Genomic DNA, 24,168 nt, shown 5'->3' on the forward strand with positions numbered 1-24,168 from the left:
GGGGTTAGGAAGCCCAGAAGGCAGGTAATCCTAACTATGGCAGAGGAATGAAAAAAATATGCAGGACATTAATCTTTCATGCTAGTGACTAGTGAAGCCTTAGATCTGGGCTATACCCATACATGAATATATATATATATATTTATCCATAGTATAAATATATAGGTAATGACTAAGATTTTCAGGATGATATATTTTGTATCTGATAGGAAATTGGACACTTTCATATTAAGTTTACAGAACAAAACACAGCCCTATAATTAACTAGCAGTCATAAAGCTACTTTAGTTGTGGCAGTGGTGGTCTTACAAAGAACATTCTTATAGCTTCTTCCCCTCCTCTCTGCCCCCAAATAATACAGAATGTTGCAGGATTGTTGTAAGGATTTCTGATAAAAAGTATATAAAACAATCTGGGTACTTACAGAGAAAATGTTCTATGTTACGTCATATTAAGAACAATCTATTTACATAGAATCTGTGCAATACAAAATGCGGAGTTAAATCATCCAGCTAATCATCCCCATTTTATGTAGGCAAACAATAAAGTTCTACAAAGGACCCTCAAGAAGCTCAGTTTCAACCAAAATTTGAACATGGGTATCTTAGGTTGACTTGCTCACAGCTGATTCCTCTACATAAATATTTTGGTAGAAAACTGTACTCCCAGTCAACAATGGTTTTAACACCTATTCAACTGTCTCTAAACCAATTCAGTTGTACAGTATGTTCCTAGGAAGAAAACATCTTGTTTGCAAATGCAAAACAGAACAAAAAGCTTCAATGGTACACCACTTAAAATATGGTGTTCTTTAATTCAGGGATGGGCAACCTGTGGCCCACCAGATGCTTTGCCTTACAGTTCGCATCATCCCTCACCATTCGTGATGCTGGCTAGGGCTGATTGGAGTTGTAGCCCAAAACATCTATCTGGATGGCCACAAGTTGCCCACCCCTGCTTTAATTACTTAGTCTTGTTCTGCACAGGCAGCAGAATGAAGTGACAAAGTGCTGAGGTAGTAGAATCAGCAATGATACTAAAGAATGCAGGTGGGCAATCACATTTTGCATGATCTCTACCTTTTGAAGTGGGTTCAAGTGACAGGAAAGAGCCAGCAAAATGCTTACAAAATAGACATTGTTAGTTTGCATTATCAAGTTATTAAAAGCTACAACTGGAAAAAAAAAAGGTAAAGGTGCCCCCAACCAGTCATGTCCGACTCTAGGGTGCGGTGCTCATCCCCGTTTCTAAGCCGAAGAGCCAGCGCTGTCTGAAGACGCTTCCGTGGTTATGTGGCCGGCATGACTGAACACCGAGGTGCACGGAACGCTGATACCTTTCCCGACGAAGTGGTACCTATTTATCTACTTGCAATTTCTTGCTTTCGAACTGCTAGGTTGGCAGGAGCTGGGACTGAAGACGGGAGCTCACTCCGTCACGCGGCACTCGGGTCTCGAACTGCTGTCCTGCCGACCTTCCGGTCTGCAGTTCAGCGTCTTAACCACTAAGCCACCGCGGCCCCTCTACAACTGGAAAAGGCAGAGATAAAAAAATATCCAGCCATGACCCATGTACATTGAAGGATACTGCTGAGTTGTCTCCAGAATGGGTTACGAAGTAATTCAGTGGAACAGGCATCAAACATAACTTCAGCATCGAAGCTGCAAACTCATTTGCAATTTGCTAGAAAATCCCTAAATCCAGATAGCCCTGCTGGAACTGTTTGTGGTATAAAAGCAAATTGATCAATGCAGCATTTATAATTAGGCAGAGCAATTACTTAATGCTGGACTTCAGATCAATACAAGAGCATTCTACCTTACTGACCCTAAGATTAAAATAGCATAGAATACAATACTTCCAGAGGAAAAAGACCTAACACATTTGTCCTGATGTGGATCATTTGTCTTAATCATTTGTAAATTATCTGGAGTTCATTAGAGATCTGGGGTTGAGGGTGAGCAGCAAGATGGCTAAATGTGCAGATGGCATCAATTTATACAGGAGGCTGAAAAGCTATGTGGGTTATGAAGAACTCCAAAAATGACCTTTCCAAACAGGGTGAATGTGCAACAAAATGGCAAACGTGACTTAAAGTTAGCAAATGTAATGGGATTCATATTGGGGCAAAAAATTCTGACCACATATAAATTAATGGGGTCTGAAAGGGTGGAGATTATTCAGGAAACAGATAATGGGGTTGTGGTGAACTGATCAGTGTAAATGTGACCACCATGATAGTGAAAAAGGAATATTCCATGCTTGCGATTACTAGGAAAATGAGATTGAAAATAAAGCAGCCAGTACTTTAATGCCTTTATATAATAATCTATGGTTGAGACTGCACTTCAAATCCCATGTATAGTTCTGGTCATCTTAACTCAAAAATAATATCGAAATAGTTGGAAAAGGGGCAGAAAAGGCAACCCAAATGATCAAGGTTGCAGCTCAGCTAAAGTATTTGGGGCTTTTTAATTCAGAAAAGAAAGATGACTAAGGAGGAACATGATGGAGGTTTATAGAATTGTGCATGAAGTGGACAGAGATCCCCCCACCCCAATCATGCAATGAAATTGATCAGCAACAGATTCATGATGAATAATAGAAAGTACTTCTTCACACAATGCATAATTAATTGCTAGAATTCATTGCCACAAGCTGTGATTACATTACAGCTACTGGTTTAGATGCATTTAAAGGAGGATTAGACAAGTTTATGGAAACAGACTTATTAGTAGCTGTTAGCCGTCATAGGTATACAGAACTTCTAGTCTGAGAGGCAATATGCTACTGACAACTATTTCTGCAGGCAACAGTAGGGGAAGGCTTTTGCTTGTAGCCTTCTTGGAAGCATCTGGTTCACTACAGTGTGACAGGATGTTGGACTAGACAGATCTTTTGTCTGACCCAACAGGGCTTTTCTTATGTTTTCATCTTAATAATTTTATATCTTGCTAATAACAATCCGTTATTTGTTATGAAAAATGGATTGCGCCAATATTGCCCCATGTTCTTCCACTCTTAACTCCTGTAATATATGTTGCAGGCCACTACTGGGATATCTGGACCATTCATCTCATTCTCTGAGAATGTTCTTATGGCAGCTTATAGTGTTAATCTGCAGGATGCAATGTCAATAGTTCTGACATCACACAAGGATGTTCCAACACATACTATAGGCAGGATGGATGGGTAGGTTAGCCCACCAGCCAAATGGATATTGTCAGTCAGCTCTCCTACCCATTAGACTTCACAAAGGTGTGTGCTATAAGGATGCACAAGGCTGTCTGATGGAGGGCATCTGAAATGTTTGCATTCCATCCAATATTCTCTTCCTCTTTGGCAAACACAGAACATGTTCTGGGGGGAGATCCACATCACCTCCATCCTCCCTCCCATGTGCTCCTAGCTGAAGTTCTGCTGAATATCCTGGAAAAGCAGCTGCTGCTGGAGACATTTTAAACTGTCCAAGACATCTGGGGAGAGGAGCCCAGCAGATCCATGTCCTTCCTGTTCTTGGTCTTCCTCTTCCTCCATAGGGCCATCAGAAGGCAAAGGAGAACATCTGGAGATGTACCCCTGGTCTGATTGTACTGACTGTCTTTGATCTTTGCAAGACTTATCAAAAACTAGCTGCTGCTGCTCATTAACACTTTCCTGGCACAGAGAGAGATCAGACGGGGCAATACTTTGTTGATAGAGAGAGTACATCAATCCCTCCAGCTGCTGCCTCACATCAACTGGCAGGGGCTGGGGATTTGAGTACAGGTCTTCTTGAAGAATGACATTGTTTCTCCTTGGGATGCTAGCTTCCATCAGGGGCACTCTTTCCAGCCAATCTTCATTGGTCAACAGTTGATGGCTGAGTATCTTTCTCTCTTCTGCAGAGGGAACTGGCATTACCACCTGAACCTGAGATGTCTTATCAGCAGGAATGACCAGGGTTTGGAATGCTAGATCGTCTTGTGGTAGAGGCTGGGGTAGCAGCCTACAGGCTCCTACGTCATCCTCACTGACCAAGAGGTTGACCAAGCAACAGCTGTCGGGGTCAGGTTCCTGTGGAAGCAGTTGCTGCTTCAGAATTCCTCCCTCAGCTGATATTAATTCCTCAGAGAGTTCCCCATTTAGAGACTGTAGGTCATCCTCAGAGCAAACATTCTCCCTTTTAAACCAGTCAGGGTCCTCAGTCTGCAATTTCTGGAACTTCTGAATTGCCTCCTTCAGTTGTCTGCCACTGGAGCTTTCAGTGTACTTTTCATGTGAGATCTCAGGAATCTGATGGATCCGCCCTGGCTCAAACTTCTCCAGATCCTGAATCAGGAAGTAAATTTCCTCAAACCTGTTCATCAGCTGGTACTTGCAGGTGACGTTAAATGGATCTGGAATATCTCTCTCACTGCTTATGCCCTCAAAATAGCAGACTAGGTACATGCCAAAGCAAGCGGGCTGCTTAAAGTCTGGCAGGATCAGATTCAGTGCTGGAGTGAACATGTCCCCTATTGGCAGCAGGTTATCTTGCTTGAGAGATACAGCTACCTCCCCTCGCCCAAGCATGGCCTGCCACTTAGCTCGAGTACCCCGGGAACACAAGATGATGATCTTTGAAGATAGTTCTTCCATTTCCTGTTTTTGCCGAGTAATCCAGCGTACAACCCCCATCTCGGATATCTGGCGCTCGTCCAGCAGATCTAGGACTACATCAGTACCACAGATGGTCATCATGAATTCAGCAAACTTCATCACAATGTCTACATAGAGCTTGTGATCGGCAGAATACACAATCCAAATCTTACGGGGTTTTAGGGGTGGAGGAGGCTGTGATAAAGGCAGACGATCTGGAAAATTAAAATGTTATTTTTTAAAAGACACTCTGTTATAGTCACTGCACTCCATACATGAAAAACAGGAGTGCAAAAAACAAGACTGTATATGCATTCTATGTTGCACAGAATTCAGGAGCAAATGTTCAAGATAATTTAGCACAGGTTAGCTATGCCTTAAACACAATTTAATCACCAACACACAATCATGATTATTTTAAGAAGGTGGTAAGAGGGCGGATTCCCTTCCTCCCTTTTGTTTCTCCACAGTATCTCAATTCAGTTATGGATCTCAGCTGCTAATTAAAATCTACATTAGTTATGGTGACCACAGAACCAGGGATAGTGGTTATTCCATAACAGTCTTAAGGAATTGCTGGATCTCAGGTATGCAACCTCAAATTTGATTGAGAATATGCATTAACACTGTTTAGGTTTTAAGCTCATTGTGGAGTGAAGAAATGCCTTAATATGTGAGAGGTGCCAAAAAAAAATCCTAAAAACTAAAAGGGAGGGTATGGAGAGCTAATCATTAAGTCATCAAGAATGCAAGATTTGTACACTCTCCATTCCTTCCTCTCTCATACCTTCTCTTTCATCTCCAAGATCTTTTTTTTCAAATTCAACCCCAAAGCTAAAAACATTCCAAATTTACATTTGTAAATATTGTGAAGTTATGCAGTGTCCTGTCTAATAATACAGATTACAACATTTCACCAAGGCAGAAGTCCAACCCCCTTTTTTTTAAGCTAATAAAGTTGCTTCAAGGTACACATGATGGGCAAAACAATTAGATCCATCTTCATCTTATGTGCAGAAATCCTGTGCTGCTTACAGGATTTTGTTTCAGAAAGCAACAGTTCTTGATGCTAGTATAAAAATTTCACAGCTTGAGAATTCCAGTGACCCATAAAGTGTTACAGCACTTGGTAGCTCTCCATGGGTGTGTGTGTGTGTGTGTGTGTGTGTGTGTACACACGTACGCATGTGTTTTAGGAAAGCAAAGAGCTAGCATTGTCCCCTCTCACAGCTAAATCCAACACAGATTCCCAGATTCCAGATTGCAAGACAACACTGAGTAATTAGAAGTAAAGGCTCTCTTACCATGGTGTGTACCATCACTACCGCTTGTTCCAGAATTTGCTACTAAGAGGGAAGGAAGAACACACACACATATTAGAAGTTCTAATGGTCTAGGAATAACAGCTACTTTTGATGAGACAGCAACTCTTGGACCCAGCTGCTAGCCACCTTCACCTAGAGGCTCAGGTACATGCAAGAAGAGAAGGGTGGGCAGTTGATGACTCTTCTCTCCTAAGACTTAGCACATTCTTTCATCCAAATCTTCCTGAAGTTCAAAACATGCATGGGGCTCTTGTACATACTTTATGGAGCTGGCAAGAGAAGCTTCTATGTCCCATCTAAATTTTGGTTAGCAGAAGTCACTTGAAATTAAATACAAGAGAATAAGGGGGACGAGATATAGTCAGGCAACTTCAAATATTAAGAAACTGACAGTCAGAACATGTCTAGCATAGGGCATAATAGTGAGCATTGTGAAGAAACTCATGAAGTCCCTGGTTTAAATCTCACCATTGACATGATCTTGTGAGGTAGCCTTAGGTCATTCTCAATCCCTGTCTGCACTACAGGGATAATAAAACTAACATACTCCATAGGATTACTGATGAATGTAATATAATAAATGTGAAGCACTTAGGAACATAGGACCAGGCCAGACTATTTCTCCATCTAGCCCAGTATTGTCCACTGTGACCAGCAGTGGCTTTCTAGGCTCTTAGGAAGAAGTCTTCCTCATCCCCTGCTATCTGATCCTTTTCTTTTTTCTCTTTACACTACAGATGCCAGGGACTGAACTGAGGACCTTCGGCATACAAGGCATGTGATCTACAATTGAGCTATGGTCCCTCGCTCTGTAAAATGCAATACAAACTTTATGTATTATAATATAGTATGTCAGGATTTTGGATACAGCATACGGTATTAACTTCTTCCTCCATGGAACTTGGGATATTCCTACAACTTTGTGATGAACTTCTGTGCAGGCTGAGCATGGATTCATAGATAATGGAACTTACCTAATTATGGGCTGGACAAGGCATTCCTATTGGATCACTTTTTATCAGTATATTACATTAATCCCCTGATAGGCAGTTGAAGACCCAGTGACCAGTGGACGCTATTCCAGGAAGGTACAACTGCAAGGTGGGAAATAACAAATTGGCAAAACGTTCCCACCCCATTTATGGCATACTCCATACCTTTTGGCCTCCGAAGGAGGCAAATTGCTAAAGCGACAGCTGACAAAACTAGGAAAATGCAGATGAGAGTGAGGCCCCAGGGCAGTGCCACTGAAAGATAATCTGTAACACAGGAAGAAAATACCATAGGGCACATTTCCATTGCTGCAGTTACTAAACAATGCAATACTGTATTGAACTGCTTGGTAGATTAAAAAAACTCTGTTCTGAGAAGAAATGGGCCAAGAAGCAGTAGAAGAACTTTGCTCTGGCTCAGAAATAATAAATAATGGCATATTTTTTCTTATATTTTTAATTCTGCTTATCAGCTTATCAGAACTTATGCCATCTTCCAAAGCAGCTCAATATAACTGAAGACATGGGCCAGGTAGGTGTGGACATGCATCATGCCATTAGTTTTTATATCCCCAAACGTTTTTAACAGAAAGAATATTTGTTCTCAAGCGCAATCATCTTCCCACCCCAGCAGGGCTAGAATAGGGTCTTGGTCCTTCATCATTGTCTCCTGAAGACTTCCTTAAGTGACCAGCTATGGTTTATTAAATGCAGTCGTATCAGAACTTGTTTCTTTTTAAAATGTTTTAATTGATTTAACATGGTCTTTTATTCTTTTATCTTTGCTGTTCATCACTCTGAAATCTTTTGATGTGGAGCAACATATAAATAAATAAATGTTGCTCCCTTGATACTGAACTTCGCCCCTAGTTTACATCTTCATGGTACAAAAGCAACAGCAGAGTCACATCTACTATCCTTTGGAGGGAGGGCAATTTTTGCTTCAGTTCCATTGAAGCTGTTGCTCACATTGTTCCTAGTTTGAAGCATTATCTTTTAGAACAGGAATGGGGAACCTCTGGCCTGCAGAGGTTCCTCATCTGTCCTGCGGAGGCTTGGGCTCCCTCTGCAGCCCTGCCCCCTCCTCTCTCAAAGCCCCATGCCCAGACCTGGCAGGTTCCAGGGGCATTGGAAGGAGGCAGGGAGAGGAATCCCCTTGTTGTCTCCTATCACAGTCTGGAGATAATAAAGGGATGCCCCTTATTTAGCATGCTCATTAGTTGGGGGAGCAGCACTCTAGAGTCCCTTGCCTGCCCCCATCATCCCCAGTGGAAGAAGCTGCAAGGTGGGGAAAGCAGGCAGGGCATTTAGCCAGCACCTTCAGGAGCACCCTGGAAGCACTGGCCAAGTGTCCCTCACTTTCCCTGTGTGGGGAAAGTGAGGGACAAGCAAAGCTGGCTCCATGGCCCAAGTAACAGCCAGCTAGCATTGTGGCTGGGGACCTGATGATGTCAGAGGACGATGCCCTGCCCCTGACATAACTGGGCCCATAGGAGGGTTGCGGGAGGGGGATCTGGCCCCTGAAACTATTATTGTTTCCCAACCAATTTAGAGGAAAGGTCCCACTGCCAATCCTCTAGGTATCACATTTCCTTTGTGCCCAGCTACATGTGTTAATTTAAACATTTGTGTACATAAAAATATGCAAAATACTGGAGACTCTCCAGTTCTAGTATTCTACCTTTTTTCTGTTGTTACCAAAAATCCCAAAACTGTTCTTTAGCTACACAAGTTCAAATTAAGTCCATACCTTACCTTTTATTGTGTCATCAACTGTCATGACAGGCAGGGTAGCAGGCAGGGGGCATGGGATGAAAACAAAATGTCTTATACAATCTGTGGCACAAGCTGCAAAGAATGGCTGGATCTGGAGGAAAGAGAAAGAAGAGGGCAACTCAGCAGCTAATGTGTGCCTTCATTCCCCAACATTTCATGTTTCAAGAGCAAAACCCAAATTAAGTGCAATTGCTAGCTTTAGTCTCAACAGCATTATTTGTTTGCTCATAGCACCTTGACCTCTAAGTCATCCATTCCATTTTTTCCTCTTTAGATTGCCATTCCAAATGTAGGAAGGGTCAAGAAGTGTCTGGAATTAAAATCGTACAAGGGTACCATTTTGGGCACTAGGAGAGGGGGAGAAAAGAGTTTAGTAGGGCAGGGAGGGAAGGTTCACAGAAACGTTGTTGGATATATTCAAGATTGAACTGCAAGATATCAGCATTGTTAAAAGAATCTGTTATGGTTACGTCATACCTTGTAATAAGCACAGTTAAGATAATGTGGTCTGAAGGAGAGGGCGATGGGGATCTGACCCCCTGACTTCCCTAAATGGTGCCCCTGAAGTCAAATGATACATTTTCCTTTTGATATATTTAACTGGTTTCTAGCACTTTAAGATTAAGCATTTGCTCTGCTAAAAGATTACAGGTGCCCAAAAAGGCGAGGAGGAATGCAGATCCATAACTGGATTACCATAATTCTCTTTACCACAGCCTGCCATGTGTCACTTGACATGCTGTCCCAGGCTAAGGGGAGTTAAAAAGGACTATTACACATCTTCCCCTTCATGGATCACTGCCTTGTTGTGGCGAAGGGGCTTGCGTAACTCAGTGAAGCCATAAGCTATGCCGTGCAGGGCCACCCAAGACAGACAGGTCATGGCAGAGAGTTCTGACAAAATGTGGTCCACTGGAGAAGGAAATGGCAACCCACTCCAGTATTCTTGCCAAGAAAACCCCATGGAACGTATCACAAGGCTAAAAGAGATGACGCCGGAAGATGAGCCCCTCAGGTCGGAAGGTGTCCAATATACTACTGGGGAAGAGCAGAGGGAATTTCCAAGTAGCGCCAGAAAGAGTGAAGCGGCTGGGCCAAACCCGAAAGGACACTCAGCTGTGGATGTGTCTGGTGGGGAAAAGAAAATCCGATGCTGTAAAGAACAATATTGTTTAGGAACCTGGAATGTCAGATCAATGAATCAAGGTAAGCTGGAGGTGGTCAAACATGAGATGGCAAGACTGAACATCGACATCTTGGGAATCAGCGAACTAAAATGGACAGGCATGGGCGAATTTAATTCAGGTAACCATCATATCTACTACTGTGGGCAAGAATCCCGTAGAAGAAATGGAGTAGCACTCATAGTCAACAAAAGGGTGGGAAAAGCAGTACTGGGGTACAATATTAAAAACGATAGAATGATCTCAGTACGAATCCAAGGCAAACCATTCAACATCACAGTAATTCAAGTCCATGCCCCAACCAATGATGCCGAAGAAGCTGAGGTTGATCGGTTCTATGAAGACCTACAACACCTTCTAGAACTAACACCAAAAAAAGATGTCCTCTTCATCATAGGGGATTGGAATGCTAAAGTAGGAAGTCAAGAAATCACCAGGATAACAGGCAGGCATGGCCTTGGTGCACAAAATGAAGCAGGACAAAATCTAATAGAGTTTTGCCAGGAGAACACGCTGATCATAGCAAACACTCTTTTCCAACAGCACAAGAGGCGACTCTACACATGGACATCACCAGATGGTCAATATCGAAATCAGATTGATTATGTCCTTTGCAGTCAAAGATGGAGAAGCTCTATACAGTCAGTAAAAACAAGACCTGGAGCTGACTGTGGCTCAGATCATGAGCTGCTTCTTGCAAAATTTCGGCTGAAATTGAAGAATGTAGGGAAAACCACTAAACCATTCAGGTATGACCTAAATCATATCCCTGATGAATATACAGTGGAGGTGAGGAATAGATTTCAGGGATTAGACCTGATAGACAGAGTGCCTGAGGAACTATGGACGGAGGTCCGTAACGTTGTTCAGGAGGCAGCAACGAAATCCATCCCAAAGAAAAAGAAATGCAAGAAAGCCAAGTGGCTGTCTGATGAGGCTTTACAAGTAGCTGAAGAAAGAAGGGAAGCGAAAAGCAAGGGAGAAAGGGGAAGATATATCCAACTGAATGCAGAGTTCCAGAGAATAGCGTGGAGAGACAAGAAGGCCTTCTTAAATGAACAATGCAAAGAAATCGAGGAGAACAACAGAATGGGAAAGACTAGAGATCTCTTCAAGAAAATTGGAGATCTCAAGGGAACGTTTTGTGCAAAGACGGGCATGATAAAGGACAAAGAAGGCAGGGACCTAACAGAAGCAGATGAGATTAAGAAGAGGTGGCAAGAATACACAGAAGAACTATACAGGAAAGATCTGAATGTCCCTGATAGCCATGATAGTGCGACCACTGAACTTGAGCCGGACATCCTCGAGAGTGAAGTCAAGTGGGCCTTAGGAAGCATTAGTAACGACAAAGCTAGTGGAGACGACAGTATTCCAGCTGAGCTATTTAAAATCCTAAAAGATTATGCTGTTAAAGTGCTGCATTCAATATGCCAACAAATTTGGAACACTCAACAATGGCCACAAGACTGGAAAAGGTCAGTTTACATTCCAATTCCAAAGAAAGGCAACGCCAAAGAGTGTTCAAACTACCGCACAATTGCGCTCATTTCACATGCCGGCAAGGTGATGCTCAAAATCCTACAAGCTAGGCTTCAGCAGTATGCGAACCGAGAACTACCGGAAGTACAAGCTGGGTTTCGAAGAGGCAGAGGAACTAGAGATCAAATCGCCAACGTTCGCTGGATCATGGAGAAAGCAAGAGAATTCCAGAAAAACGTCTATTTCTGCTTCATTGACTACGCTAAAGCCTTTGATTGTATGGATCACAACAAACTGTGGCAAATTCTTAAAGTGATGGGAGTACCAGACCACCTTACCTGTCTCCTGAGAAACCTGTACGAGGGTCAAGAAGCGACAGTAAGAACCAGACATGGAACAACCGAGTGGTTCAAAATTGGGAAAGGAGTACGACAAGGCTGCATATTGTCACCCTGCTTATTTAACTTATATGCAGAGTACATCATGAGAAACGCCGGGTTGGATGAATCAGAGGTCGGAATTAAGATTGCCGGGAGAATGATGAACAACCTCCGATATGCAGACGATACCACCCTAATGGCAGAAAGCGAAGAGGATCTCAAGAGCCTCTTGTTGAGGGTGAAAGAGGAGAGTGCAAAAGCTGGTTTGAAACTCAACATTAAAAAAACGAAGATCATGGCATCTGGCCCCATCACTTCCTGGCATATGGAAGGGGAAGAAATGGAAGCAGTGACAAATTTTACTTTCTTGGGCTCCAAGATCACTGCAGACGGTGACTGTAGCCATGAAATTAAAAGACGCTTGCTCCTTGGGAGGAAAGCTATGGCAAACCTAGACAGCATAGTAAGAAGCAGAGACATCACTTTGCTGACAAAGGTTCGTATAATCAAAGCTATGGTTTTCCCAGTAGTAATGTATGGCTGTGAGAGCTGGACTATAAGGAAGGCTGAGCACCGAAGAATTGATGCTTTCAAACTGTGGTGCTGGAGAAGACTCTTACGAGTCCCCTGGACTGCAAGGAGGTCAAATCAGTGAATCCTAAAGGAAATCAACCCCGAGTGCTCATTGGAAGGACAGATACTGAAGCTCAAATATTTTGGCCACCTAATGCGAAGAGAAAACTCTCTGGAAAAGACCCTGATGCTGGGAAAGACTGAAGGCAAAAGGAGAAGGGGACGGCAGAGGATGAGATGGCTAGATAGCATCACCGATGCAATGAATATGAACTTGAGCACACTCTGGGAGAGAGCGCAGGACAGGAAGGCCTGGTGTGCTATGGTCCATGGGGTCACGAAGAGTCGGACACGACTGAACGACTGAACAACAACAACAACAACAACAACAACAACACACATCTTAAGATCCAGCCATATGATAAAAGCAAGAAGTAACGTGATAGCATTTGGATGATCCAGAACCCAGATTCAGAGAACTCTTTGAGGCCTGGACATCTTAAAGCCTCAGGTTGAAGGAAAAAAAACTTCTTCAAAACCTTAGCAAAGTGAAAACTGAAGGACTACTGGTACTGTTATCTTAACAAGTCGAGGCATTCAGCCACAATACTCTCAGAAAAAGAAAACAAGTGTCATTTTAAAATGAAGGATGAACAAGGGGGGCTTCACAAATAAACAATTAAAATGAGTTAATAAAACATTTAATACAAGTAAATAAGAAGTAATTTTCTTAAATACTTTTCCTCCACATTAAACTAAGGAAAGAATTGTAACATTATGAAAAATATGTTGACTCCAGGAGCTCTGCAGCTCACACCTGTTCTCAGTTCAAATCTGGCCTTGCGTTAAGGTAGGTTCTAAGAATTAAATTAAAAGCTCTTGGTTCATATCTAACCTTCTCTAAAAAATGGCTACTAGAACATTCACGGACTAACAAAATACAGTATGGGGCCCATGTTATTATCATTGCTTAATAGCCAGAACAACAAATTTTGTTCTGGGGAAATACTTAGCTTCAGAGAACTGCTTAGATTTTAAGGAAAGTAGCTTCTATTCAACTCAGCTGCACTAGAGGGAAGCTCAACTTCCAGGCTGAGGGTAAGACATATTTTGGTAATGGCATTAGACTATATAATTAAGCTTTAACTAATGAATTTTCTATGATGATATCCTGTATGTCTTAAAATACTGTGTATTTTGTATATGTTTTATCTGCTCTATTTTTCTAAGTAAACAATAGTCAATTATAACCTAACTGAGCGTTCTCCTATTTATTTTGTATCCAATATGAACTTTAATTAGTGGGTATCCTACAATCTCACACCCATGTAGCTAAGAGTAAACAAAGATGGCTGGGTCCCTAATACAGCCATGGGGAAGAAGGCAATAGCAAGACACTATCAAAACGCTGTCAGCAGCCCAACGTTCTTCTAATTCATTGGTGCCTCCCCAGCCTTCAGTGTAGGAATAACTACAATATGACTGCTAGCATGGAATACAGGATCACTCCCCCTCTTATTTGAGTAAGAAATGCAGTCTACACCCTACCTGAACTTTGTACTTGCAACAACTCTTCAAGTTTCTCTCTAGTTTGACTGTGACATGCTGTCGCTGCTGCAGCCCCTCCTGCAGGATACAAGATGGAGTATCAAGGTGAAGTCACAAAGAGTTTGAAAGAAATCAGGAGAAAGGAGAAGCAACACTGAGAAAAAGGAGGTAAATCTGTGACCAAATACGTTGTGTCTGAGATAGCATAGGAGGGCTCAGGGACAGTAATCAGAGGGCAAGTACACTTTATCACAAACTCAAGGTTAGTTGCTGGACCTAGTGTTGCTCCTGGATGTCCAGGCGGTTGCTGGGGCTAGGAGTGCCTTTGTCCAGTTTTGATTGCTGTGCCCCTTCCTGGAGAAAGCAGATCTAGCCATGATTATACAGGGCTTAGTCATACGCAGATTGGATTATTGCAATGCATTCTGTGTGAAGTGCCCCTGCAAAGTGTTCAAAAAATACATTTGGTGCTAAATGCTGTGGCGGGGATGGGGGTGGGGTAACAGTGGAGGAGCAACAAAGACCATGGTGATTTTGGACTTCCCATGGGGTCTTCTAGCTTGGGATGTTTATTCCAATTATGATTTTTAAAAAAAGGGCTATGGTCTCCGAAGTTTAGTACGTTGCTGGTATGTTTTGGGGGATATTTTTTGTTGTAAACCATCCTGAGCCTTTGAGAGAGGGTGAGACGAAAATCGAGATGAATGAGTCTGGTCTGCATTCTTAGCATCAAAATAAAGAACAAAAAATATATTTCAGACTGTAGTGAACATGGCTGGCTCAATGGCATAAAGAATATATCCTACAACCATGGAATCCTGTAGCTTAAGCACAATCTTGATTGTGGGAAAAACACACAAACACCATGGCCTAGTTTGGACAATCAAATGCGCATGAGCTCTGTGCACATGCATGCAGCCCTTTTGCTCCTCCCTTCACATAAACAAAGGAGCCAGGAAGCTGCAGTTAACCACAGGTTCCTGTTATGTGCAGACTGGGAACTACGGCTTCCAAACAAGCCAGACTCAGAAACCAACTTAAAACCATGGTTTGGTGAGAAGATCTTTGTTTAGTATAGCATTCAACCTCATATTTTGGCTTCAGGTGTTTATCTTTCTGGATTTATAAGCCCATTCCTGCACTTTAACACAAAATGCCACATTCTGAAATTGCAGAAATACCAATACTGCATGAAGCAAATAAGTTGTCCAAAGCACATAATTTCATCTTAATGAAGGATTCACATTTTGTAGTTAAAACATCTTAGAATTGGGGGATTGGGGGTGTGTTTTTAAGGACCAGAATTCCAGGCAATCTGTTTGTAACCCAGGTAAGACTATTATTGCAGAACAGGAGGGGAAACACTTTACAGTCAGCTCTGATGAATTGACAGGAACCGAAGAACAAATCGAAGTGGTATTAATAATTAGGAACCAAGTAATTGCTGAAGTTGAATTTAAGCTTTCCGAATATGAGCCTGCTTTCTGAAGTAAATGTTTCAAGAAGAGAGGGAGAGGAGCTAATTACCTCGGATATTTTGTGTGTGGCCTTTTTACATTCTTTTTCACCTTCTTGATAACTGGTCACATGGATGAGGTAACTAGCTGACTCCACTGCTGGGTTAAAGCTCACCAACACAGAACCATCATCTAGGCTTTCGCCTTCAATTCTGGGGTCCCACAGAGTGCCTGCACATAGAAAGGTCATCAAGCACATCAAACAGCATTTCCCACACTTCCACCCAAACTGATTAAAAAAAACACATTACCTATTTGCAGGCATGGTGCTGTTGTTTTTATGAAAGGATCTGTGCAGTCTACAACAAAACGAGAAAATGTGAATTTATGTTCAGAAAGATGATATGATACAATAGCAGTGCCTGGTAGGTACTGCCTAGCAAGGTTTATTAGCTCAGGACTGACAAAAATGGATGAACACACAGAGTGACTTGAGAGGAATAACTAAGTTATTTTTTCATAGCCTCCAGAGGTAACTAGATCTGAAGTTTAATTTGGGATAAACACTGCCCACAGTCACTAATACTGTGGTCTTAAAAAGTAACTTGAAGCCTCATCAATTTAGTATCTCATCAATTTAGTATCATTAGGGATGAAGAAATCTGAGTGCCTGGTAAACATTGGCACCTTTAGTCTGGCAACCTATACAAGTAACAGAATTCTTGGGAGTTCCCTGAACTTTGCAGGGCTCTCCCATCAAAATTAATGGTTATTATCATAGTTGCATAAGCTCAGGGAAAGTGTCTACATGGGAGGTGACTATGAAGTAGACTTAGCTGCCAGGATGCCAATGGAAGTTCAGTATTCCTAGGGGAGGATGGATTCACCAGGCTCCCATATGAGGCATTCAAAATACAAGTGCTCAGCACTGACACAAAGTAATTTCAATATCGTTAAGAGATTTTTTGGAAATACTGCCAGCCTGTATTTTGACACATGAGCAGAGTTGTTTGAAAATGCAAAACATATTGCGCTTAGTTTGCAGAACACTTGAAAAAGAGTCATACTGAAATGCAAGCCAATTGTGTTAGGATCAGTGAGCTAACACTATTGTTGGTTCTGTGATTTTGCAAACCTAAGGTTTCTTCATCTATTTCCTGTCATTCAAATTATCTCTCATCTGACACTTGGGAGTGCCCCGTTCTTCCTGTATGTAAAAAAGTGCTTAAAAATGCACAGGCATTTTCATCCTAGCAAGCCTTTCCTCCAGTGCATGTTGCCTCTGGAGTCTTCTTTCCCTTTCTTATTTGTCATTATATATTATACTGTGAGCCTGTAGATAAGGCTGCTTAGTTTTAAGCACTTTTTGTACAACACTTAGTTGTAGTGCTATATAAATAACAAAAATTATCAGAACCATCACCTAGTCATATCTTAATCTAAGGCTAGTCCAGCAACATAATTTCACAATATGATAAGTCCACTAACGAATCACATCACCGCCATGACAAGAGGGTTCCTTACCTGGTACTGTGAATTCCATGGATTTCCTGTTATGGTCTCCCAGAGTACTTAATTTGGGCAAATGATGGACAGTCACTTGGTACATCTGACCTGGCTGTACTTCAAAGCGATTGAAAGAGAAATTCCACTGAAATGAGATGAGAGATCTTTCAACAGATACACAATGCACTGAAGCTAAGAAGTGATCTTCTACTGAACTGCTATATTAGGGCTACACTAGCCAAAAAAATAAATAAATCACAAGCAAGATACAGGCGTATGGAGGTGGATTGTTATTTGTACTTTCTGTACCGTGCATAACACACTGCAAAGGACTAAATAAATGGTAGTATGTCTACAACAGCCTCAGAAGTAAGTTTTTAAGGACCATCCCCTCACTCACGAACATAGGAAGTTGCCTTATATGGAGTCAGACCATGGACCCATCTAGCTCAGTACCGCCTACAATCTGATTGGCAGTGGCTCTCCAGGGTTTCAGGCAGGAATATTTCCAGCCCAACCTAGAGATGCTGGGGATTGAACCTGGGACCTTTTGCATACAAAGCCTGAGCTCTACCGCTGACTCACAGTCCCTCGCCTAGCTCTGCTAATGCTTCTCCCCTCATGCCTGCTATAACACAGCTGGCAGTGAGAAGGCTGGGGGTAAAGAGATGCTAAACAGGGAAAGAAAGGGTTCTACAGGCTGGCAAGAACAGTGGGCATGTTCAAGGAAGAGAAGAGCACCTCCATCCTCAGGGACTGTCAAGAAATACTGTTCTTTCCCATGCAGTTTCTGGTCCCTCCCTTTCAAAATAGCCAGCAATGTTTACAGTCAATGTTGCGGTCCTGTCAAAGTGGAAATGTCAGCAACAAGCATTGCACATCTTTCTTGCCATTGCCTACTGTTGAGCAAGATGGTTCCTGCTTCCGCAACAAATGGAAGAGGTGGGAGCAGCAAAGATACTGCTTTCCCGACTTTGGCAGTAGCCAGTCTTAATGCTCTTGCTCTTTCTTTCCCTATGCTGTGCCTGCTCCCAGTATGACCTCTGTGTGTCTTTGTTCTCCTGTCAGGAACAGAGTATGGTCATTCTGCTCCACTGTATTTCCTCAGTGAGTAAACAAAGTGGATCACTGTGGTTGCTCTGCACCGGCTACTCACAGCTCACACTCGGCAGGGCCACAATGAAGTAATTTTTATTTGTTACAGGCAATGGGGCCTAATTACAAGGCTATTCTTTTGCCTTGGAAATGTTATACCTTGTGTAGGCAACATAAAACATTTGAAATACCTCCATGATCACTTACCCGGCCTCCATCATTTGGACGGACTTGGAATGACAGGTTATTCTGAAAGTCGAACTGAGCACAGACCTGCTGGTTACTGCTCACCTGCAGCACAGCCAATTCCACCCCTTTGAGATGCTGAACGCTTGCTGGTTGGTGTAGGGAGAGAGAAGAGAAACAGGACTGGTAAAGAAACACCTTATTTCTGTTTGTCGCCTCTGCACATGCAATGCTCACATTACAGTCTAGCCCCTGATTATGGAGGGGAAAATATCTCTCATCACTGGTTTAGGAATAGAGAAGGAGGAAAAAGCAAGCTCGGGGTTTTCTGCATATGACTGCTTTAGCCTGCAGTAGATGTACTAAGGAATAACTTATTTTTTCTATGAAATACCTTAGAAGGGAGATAGTTCAGTGGTAGCATGCAGAAAGTCAGGACAGACAGAAGGAAGTACTTCATACATAGATGTGTGCATTCGTAAGCTATGGAATTCAATTCCTCAAGATGTGGTGATGGCCACCAACTTAGACTGTTTAAAATGGGATTAAACAAATGCATGGAGGATAAGGCTATTAATGGCCACTAGTCATGATGGCTATATACTATCTCCAGGACCAGAGAAGCCACATGCCTCAGAATATTAGTTGCTGGGGAACAATGGCAAGGAGAGGGTTATGGCCCTCATGTCCTGCTTTGAGGGCTTCCCACAGGCCACTGGCCACTATGGGAAACAGGACTAGATAGGCCTTTAGTCTAATTCAGCAGGGCTCTTCTTATATTCTTAGATTCATCTCCAGTTAAGGATATCAATTACTTGGCTGGGAAAAATATTCATCTGTGACCTTGAAGAACTGCTACCATCACAGTGGACAGTACAGAACTACATGGAGCAACTGTCAGTATAAGGCAGCTTCATGTGTTCATATATTCAAATATTTTGCTTTTACGCCATGGAAAGATATACACTTAGGTTGGATATACGACTCAATTTATCCTATCAGTTTCAATGTTTTAAGGTGATCTCCAGATTCCATCAATACCAAGACTGTACTTCATTCTTCTGTGTTTGAAGTGAAATACTACCATTTGAATATTCATCCCTGAATCTGCTCAGAATCTCTTATATTTTTGCCTCTGAAAGATGCTCAAGGGAAGAATTTTAGTAAATGCTGCAGTTCGCCATCAGAACATCACACATCTGCCAATCCACACAACCAATTCAAAGATAGCTCTAGCTACTGCTGGTAGGGATAGCATTACATGCTACAGACTCATCAGACACCTTTAACAGACATCAGTCCTCTCAGATGTATATTAAATTGTCCCTCACTTACCATCAGTAGCCACCTTCCACTCTATCTTCAGCACGGGGAGCAGTTTCCCCTCCTCCCCAAAGAAAGTACCAAGATGGACATCAAGGGAACTTGGGGCTGAGGGAGTCCATGTTGAAAAACTGAGCCAGCTCTGATCCATGCAGGTACCTGTCAGTTAAAACAAACAAACAAAACGAAAATTAAGCCCATTTCTGAGGTAGGTTTTCCTTTGGACCAGTCTTTGGACTGATTTACTGCCTCCCACACTTTCCGTTGGGCAGAGTCTATGAAATCTCTTGCTGTGTTACCATGGCCTTTACAAAAAAGCTATGAAAAATGGAATTAAAGGGCAACCAGGCAGAGCTCAACCGGCATTAGTGTCAATGCTGAACATTCAAAATCTTCATTTAAACATCTGGGCTTCTTGGCAGGGACATTCCCTCTAATGCACACTCTGTTGCTAATAGGAGGCACAGTAAGAGACAGATATATGTGAGATGTGCCTTAAGAAACACATGATTAGACAGATGCTATTTAGAGTGATAGCTCTCTCCTAGGGTATAAATTTGGCTAGTTTAGTAAGACAGGTTGCTATCTGTAACTGTAGTTGTTCGAGTGGTTCTCCGTGCATTCATATCTATGGGTTCTACATCTGCATGGAGCCCCAATTCAGGAAACTTCTATAGCATCTATAGCTGAGGAATTTTGGCAGGAACCCTCCCCCACTGTCCCAGTGTGCATATCCCTAGCGGTTTCCCACTTATTCTCTCAGTTCATCAACACCGACATTGTAGCCTCAGACCTAAGAAGAACCTTCAGTACCAACACTGAATTCCAGCATGACACCGAAGATGGGATGATGAATAGGTTGTGTGAATGCATAGATGACCACTTGAAAAACTATGGTTACAGGTAGCAACCTGTCTTTCTTCTTCGTGGTCTCTGTGCATCACACATATAGGCGATTAACAAGCTGACTTACTGGAGGCGGGTTAGTGTCCTATTGCAAAAGGAGGAAAGGACTGTGTGACCGAAGGAGTAGTGAGCTCTAGCCCAAGCATCTAGCTTACACTGTCGAACAAAGGTAGATGGCTTAGACCAGACTGCAGTGTGGTACAGGTCAGGGATGGTGATCCTCCTGTCAAATGTGACTGTCATCGCTACTGCACAAGTAGAGCTCAGACTGGGGCATGTAGTATGAGACTAGTCACCTCATACACTAGCTTGATGGTCTTTACAACCCATGAACCTACGTGCTGTGTCGAGAGGCTCTCCTTTGCACTTGCCGCCATAACAAACAAATAAAGAGATGGGGCGACAGCCAAAACTGCACAGTCCTGGACTTATAGAATGCCCAGCAGACATCCAAAGTGTGCAGAGTCAATTTCAAAAGAGCAGAAGGGGAAGAGAAGAAGGCCAGCAGAATAATGTCTTGGTTCAAGTGGAAATCTGAGGTCACTTTGGAACGAAAGGCAGGACCCGATCAAAGGACCACCTTGTCCTTGTGGTAAGGTAGGGAGGGGTTCACATGCAGTGCACACAGTTCACTAGCAGGCTGAGCCAAAGTAACGGCCACAAGAAAGGCTACCTGCCAACAGATCAAAGTCCACTTTTGCTAATGCCTCGAAGGCTTTGGATGGATGACAATGCCTTCAGGATGATTGACAGGCTCCAGCTTGGTACCATGGCATGGATGGGTGGGGCCACATTTCTGATTCCTTGAAGGAATCTCTTCACTACTGGATGCAAGGAACAGCAGAAACAGAAGAACCTCGTGCAATGAGCATCGGCGAGGGTCAAAACCCTGGGTGCGGGCAAAAGAAGCAGCGGTCCATTTCTTAGCATAAGAACACTGTGTTGAGAGCTTATGAGCTGTATCAAGGATCCTCTGAATTGAGGCAGGGATGGCCTCCATATCACTCAAAGGATCCTCCATCCAGAGCATTGACAGGTCTGGATGACAGACCCAACCTTGCTATCTGGTGAGCAGGTGCGGTATTGATGGAAGCCAAATGTACTCTCCCGGTGCCATCCTGAGGAGTGGGGCAAACTAAGGCAGAGTGATCAAGATGTGTTGTGTGCCTTCCGTCCCAATTTTTGCCAGGCCCTTTATGATCAGAGGAAATGAGGGAAGATGTAGAACAGATCCCTCATCCACTGGAACAGGAAAGCGTCACCTCTCAACCCTGGGTCGTGGCCCACTTGGCTGCAAAATTCCAGGCACACAGAATTGTCCCTGCAGGCAAATAGATTGACCTCCACCATTTCCCAATGGCAGAAGAGTGGCTCGAACTATCCTGTCCATCTCCCACTTGTGGGAGGTCAATACAGATCAATTGAGCCGGTTGGTGAGCACATTGTCCACACCAGCCACATGGATCACCATCAGTCTGATCCAACAGGAAACACTCCACTGGAAGATTTGAAGGGTCAAGGCAAGTAAAGGAAGTGATTGTGTCCCTCCTTGTTTGTTCAGGTATGCAATGACAATTGTATTGTCTGAGGTTACCTGGATCGTTGGGCAAGAATGTGGACTCCAACTGAGAATCTAGAAGTGCTCCGATGAACTGGAGTGTTGTATAGGTTGTAGTTGGGATTTCTCTCGACTGATGTAGAGGCCAGCTCCTCAAGGAGACTGTAGGTCATCCGTATTGACTGAAGAAGCTGACATCTGGTTGACGCAACCAATAACCAGTTGTTTATGTATGGAGAGACTTCAACACCATGGATATGAAGATGGGATCAACTACCACCATGCACTTCGCAAACACCCTTAGAGCGGCGGCAAGGCTAAAGGGCAGCACTCAGAGTGGTAGGTGTTGGTTTTGATCACAAAGCAAAGGTAGTGGTGGTATGACTTTGCTACTGTGATATGAAAACAGGCATCCTTCAGGTCGATCGAGGTGAACCAGTCTGTCTGTGAGAATAGTGGGAGGACGGACAGCAGAGAGACCATGTAGAAGTTCCTGGGCATGATGTGCATATGTACCTCTTGAAAGTCCGGAACTGGCCAGAGCCCTCCATCCTTCTTCAGTATCGTGAAGTACCTCAAATGGAACCCTTCACTGAGATGCATACATGGGACAAATTCGAGGGAACCCTTGTCTGGGATTGTCTGTACTTCTTGGTGGAGAACCAGTGAAGGGGCTGTTACCCACACAGTACTGAGTGGAGGGAGGGTGTCAGACCCAATCTTGTAACCCTGGAGGACAATGGAGAAGACCCAGGAGTCAAATGTGATGTTCTCCCACACAGGAAGGAAAGAAGATGAGTACTGAAGAGTGGTGGTTGAGCAGAGGGACAAATGAGATAGAAGAACAAGGGGTAAGTCAAAGCTGACGCTTGTTGCCCCCATCTGTAGCTTTCACTGTTGCAGTGAAAGCTACAGAACTTCGAGGAGTACTGTTTCCTCAGACCTGAGGGTTGCTGATGTTGCTCCTGAGAAGAACTCAACTGTTGGTACAGACCCAGGACCAAAGGCAGTGTTTGAGTAGCTAACAGTGGCTGAAATTTCTGGGTGACAATCAGGAGAGGAGCAAGAACATGCCCTCATCAACAGGTGTCCTTCACAGTGTGGCCAATGGCTGGCAACAGTACCAACAAGCCTCCTGATCGTAGGAGTCTGTATGGTGGTAATAGTAATGGTGACGGTAATGATCAATACGGTTTTCTTGCCAATCTTAGCCTTTCCAGTATGGCATGTCCTAGTCAGAGTGTCCACTCCAATCAGAGGCCAGGTATCTTGATCGGCATTGAGCCTGCTCATATGGTCTAGGTGCATGACTCCTCTGAGCTGAAGCCACCAAGAAAACTGACTCCAGTAAACTGTGGCATTTATCCTGGCCAGGGGATAGTTAACCGTGGTGACTAGAAAGGGCCAGGTGGCAAAGCAGGTGGTTCTATTGGGGAAGGATCCTGGATCTCACCCTCCAATGTCTATGTGATTGGCATTGTTTCTTGTGCTGGGACTGATGCAAACGTTGGAACTGGAGAAAACACCACTGGTGGAGGAGTGGGAGTTGTAATCAGTACCGGTGATCACGCTTAATCCCAAGACGTGGATGGAGCTGCTGGCACCAGAGATAGCGGCCAATCCTGTAATGTTGGTGGAGGAGTGGGAAGAGCAATTGAAAGTGGTGATCGTGATCGGTCCCATGTTTAGAAGTCTTTTTCTTCTTCTTTTGTAGCTCAGAAGGAGACCAGCCTGCTTTGACACCTTAGCTTTCATTGTGAGCTTTTTTGGTTAGCAAAAATGTCAGCAATCGCCCTGGCATGGGGGGTGGTCTGGTCTGCTCAGAGATGCTTGGCTTGAGTCTTGAATGAGACCCTGAGGGGATTCCAACTCCAACACTTGTACAGGCTTTGGTGCTGCAGGAATGCCCTGAGGAGGGTTATTAGATGATTGAACCAGTGAAGTTTTAAGCTCCTTAACTGCTTCAAGCACCTTCCTCCACAACACAGCTTTCAGGAGAGCAGAATGATTATGCCTAGTCTGTTCAGTAAATGCCTAGCAATGTGGGCAAGACAACGTGCCCTTCCCCATGGCAGGAAAGGCACAGTGAGTGTCCGTCTGTCGGCAGCAACTTACTCCCACAGTGGACACAATTACAAAATGGCACCCTGAGGGCCATATGTTTTTTGGGTGATTGCTAGATTGTGAAATAAAAGCAAAAGAAAGTAACGCAAGAAGAAATAGGTAGAATATATGATAGAAAGAAGTAAAGATAGAA

General features: G+C 43.3%; 1 protein-coding gene across 2 annotated transcripts in view; it reads right to left on the reverse strand.

The window, feature by feature from the left end:
- Positions 1-268: 268 nt before the first annotated feature.
- The window catches only part of IL17RA (interleukin 17 receptor A), a 38,153-nt gene continuing 14,253 nt past the window's right edge, over positions 269-24,168 (reverse strand). Inside the window, exons 3-12 of one of the 2 annotated variants that reach the window (XM_084809300.1) lie at positions 19,460-19,606; positions 18,146-18,273; positions 16,862-16,988; positions 15,649-15,696; positions 15,408-15,568; positions 13,881-13,958; positions 8,693-8,804; positions 7,103-7,204; positions 5,925-5,963; positions 269-4,835 (exon numbers count right to left, since the gene is read on the reverse strand). In XM_084809300.1, coding sequence (XP_084665426.1) covers positions 3,406-4,835; positions 5,925-5,963; positions 7,103-7,204; positions 8,693-8,804; positions 13,881-13,958; positions 15,408-15,568; positions 15,649-15,696; positions 16,862-16,988; positions 18,146-18,273; positions 19,460-19,606 — 2,372 coding nt within the window. In that variant the 3' untranslated portion in view covers positions 269-3,405. Of the gene's footprint in view, positions 4,836-5,924; positions 5,967-7,102; positions 7,205-8,692; positions 8,805-13,880; positions 13,959-15,407; positions 15,569-15,648; positions 15,697-16,861; positions 16,989-18,145; positions 18,274-19,459; positions 19,607-24,168 lie in introns of both variants that reach the window. The other variant, XM_084809299.1, reaches the window with a different exon arrangement.

Source organism: Heloderma suspectum, chromosome 7 (genome assembly GCF_057233095.1).
Source record: "Heloderma suspectum isolate Gila_16-S chromosome 7, 16-S_ref, whole genome shotgun sequence".
Classification (NCBI taxonomy): Eukaryota; Metazoa; Chordata; class Lepidosauria; order Squamata; family Helodermatidae; genus Heloderma; species Heloderma suspectum.